The sequence below is a fragment of the Marmota marmota genome, unplaced genomic scaffold (assembly GCF_001458135.2).
Source record: "Marmota marmota marmota unplaced genomic scaffold, marMar, whole genome shotgun sequence".
NCBI classification, from domain to species: Eukaryota; Metazoa; Chordata; class Mammalia; order Rodentia; family Sciuridae; genus Marmota; species Marmota marmota.
This window is the reverse complement of record NW_026000130.1, coordinates 8,164,429-8,167,333: the sequence shown is the minus strand read 5'-3', so window position 1 is coordinate 8,167,333 and position 2,905 is coordinate 8,164,429. Positions and strand designations below refer to the sequence as shown.

The 2,905-nt window shown below is 43.0% G+C and overlaps 1 protein-coding gene across 3 annotated transcripts in view; it reads right to left on the bottom strand.

The window, feature by feature from the left end:
* Positions 1–681, bottom strand: part of Tmem191c (transmembrane protein 191C) — a 7,940-nt gene extending 7,259 nt beyond the window's left edge. For 2 of the 3 annotated variants that reach the window (XR_007341270.1, XM_015500354.2), the window contains exon 1: positions 3–678. Coding sequence is in view for 2 of the 3 variants with exons in the window: in XM_015500354.2 (XP_015355840.1) it covers positions 3–136 (134 nt within the window). In the remaining variant the exon portion in view is untranslated. Of the gene's footprint in view, positions 1–2 lie in introns of all 3 variants that reach the window. The other variant, XM_048785087.1, reaches the window with a different exon arrangement.
* Positions 682–2,905: the final 2,224 nt, after the last annotated feature.

Here is a 2,905-nt window from a genome sequence, read left to right as displayed (position 1 = left end):
GTTCCTGTAGGCGCCCGGTGAGGCTCTCGCTCTCGGCCTCGAGACCGCGCACCAACTCCTCCAGCTCCTGCTTCCGCATGCGGCCATCTCGGTTATCTTTCTGGAGCTGCAGTAACTGCTCCTGCGGCTCGGCCATGGCTCCCCCAGCTCTGCCTCGACTCCAGCGACCTAGGGGACCCGCCCTGCAGCCAGCGTCATAATGGGCAGCAGGGGGCGCCCGAGCTCAGCATCACCAAGAGGTGAAGCAGGATCACACTTGTTTCATCGTCTATAAAAATATTATCCAAAACAACAATCCAATCAATAAAAAGTTAATAAAATACTAATGAAAGGTTAACAAAAGACTAATACCTAATCTCCTTTAGCCCCGGCAATTTGAAACAAGATTTGTTTCCCAACATTGCAAATGAAACCTGCCAACTGATCAATCTCCTGTGGAAAAGACTGCAAATGTATCTCAGGATCCATAAATAAGTTCGCTATCTTTTAACCCAACGATTCCACTCCTGAGAATTTATCCCAGAAAGAAAAAAATTGTTAAAAACGCTCTATGCATTTAATGGTTCATTGAAGTGGTTACAGTCACCATCAAAAAGGAAACAACTGTGATTTAAAAGGATTCATTTGAATATTACATGGCATACATAGGGCTATGATGATATCTAGTGAGAAGCAGAATATGGAATGGGGTTGTGGCTCAGCGGTAGAGCGCTCACCTAGCACGTGCGAGGCGTTGGATTCAATCCTCAGCACCACATAAAAATAAAATAAAGGGTAAAAAAAAAAGTAGAATATATTATTAACATTTATTTTGAAATAAAGATTATAAGATTCCTGGGCAAGATCTAGAAACAAACAAGAGAAAGAAACTATTTCATTGTGAGACTAAATTTTTAAAATCTGCCTTTATTTGGTCAATTTCAATTATGAATAATATGGCTCTTGTTTAAACAACTAACCTATGGGGATTGTTTTATTTTCGGCAAGAAGTCTGTTACGTGGCAAAGAATTACTAGATATTCAGGTTATTAGCAAAGAATTACTAGTTACTATGGTACCCATATGAATGTGACACAATGCAGCAACCAGCTGACTTGTGTGGGGTAAGTATGGCTTTACATGGGTTAATCTTGCAATCTCTTAAGTTGGAATCAGTCCCTTAGAAGTCAAAGGTAGGGTGGAGGCTGTATCAGGTCAGGGAAATTCTGTATCTCACTAAGCACATGATGTCTTCCTTTCTTTCTCCCTTGCCTACACCCAAACTCTTTTTATTTTGAGACAGTCTCCTTAAATTACTCACAATTTGCAATCCTCCTAACTCAACCTCCCAGATAGCAAGGGATTATAGGCATATACCACAAAGTCTGGCTAAAAATTTATTTTGTGTAGCTGTTTTGCGTGTTAGGGATTGAACTCAGGAATGTTCAACCTCTGAGCTACATCCTCAGCTCTTTTTATTTTTTACTTTGAGACAGGGTCTCCTTAAGTTACCAAGGTGGGCCTCAAACTTGCATCCTTCTGACTCAGCCTCCTAAACCACTGGGATTACATATGTATGCCTCTGTACCCAGCTAAAATCTGTATTCTTTTTTATTGATTGATTGATTGATTGATTGATGGGGAGAGGTTTGAACTCAGGGGCACTCAACCACTGAGCCATATCCCCAGCATTTTTTTGAATTTTATTTAGAGACAGGGTCTCAGTTGCGTAGTGTCTCGCTCTTGCTGAGGCTGGGCTTTGAACTTGCGATCCTCCTGCCTCAACCTCCTGAAGCGCTAGGATTACAGGGATGCGTCACTGCACCCATCCTAAAATTTCTATTTTCTAATGGCTACCATGATATACTTGTGTTATAGCATAGTGACCACTCCCCCACCCACCACCATCACAATTTTATACTCTGAAATCTTAATCTCTAAGATTTAAACCTCAGAATGCCACTGTATTGGGGGTCTTCCCAGAAATAATCAAGATAAAATGGGAAGGCTCACACTTGTAATCCCAGCAACTCAGGACACTGAGGCATGGGTATCTTAAGTTCAAGGACAGCCTGAGCAATTTAGTGACTCTGTTTAAAATAAAAAGAACTGGGGTGTAGTTCAGTGGTAAAATACTTGCCCAGCATGCATGAGGCTCTGAGTTCAATCCTAGCATCACAAAAAGAAGAAAAGATGGGTTCATTAGACTGGGCTCTAATCCAAAGTGACTGTAGTGCTTATAATAAAACAGAACTTGGGCACAGGCTCACACACAAAACAGTGTTCTGTGTTAAGACTGGAGTCTGCTATAGCAGCCAAGGATGTACCAGAAGCTGGGAGAGAGGCCTGGATCAGAGCCTCCCTAATAGCCTTCAAAGGGAGTGCAACCCAGCTGCCACCTTGTCCTGGACCTCCAGTTTCCAAAGCTGAGAGACAATGAATGTCTGTTGTTTGTGGAGTTTTATTACAGCAGCCCTAGGAAATAAATCCATTCACATTACACCATTGTATCTGTCTATAAGGAGCCCAGTTGTGCACATAGTTTTCAGGTGGGGGGGGCGGTTACCACTCCACATATACAGAAAAGAATGAGATCTATGCACATGTCTTACAGCGGGAGGACCCAATCACTCCATGGACCCCCTAATGGTGGCTTTGAGGGGAGCACTGGGGGCCATATTAGCATGGCCATGGAGGTCTGAGTCCAACAGGAGGATGTTGGGCCCACCTCTGATGCTTCACACCAGAGGCTAACCATGACATTAGTAGTTTCAAAAAGACACATCCAGGGAGCTGGGGATATAGCTCAGTTGGTAGAGTACTTCCCTCTCATGCACAAGGCCCTAGGTTCAATCCCCAGCACCAAAAGAAAAAAAAAAAAAAGACACATGTAGACTGGGGTTATGGCTTAGTGGCAGAGTACTTG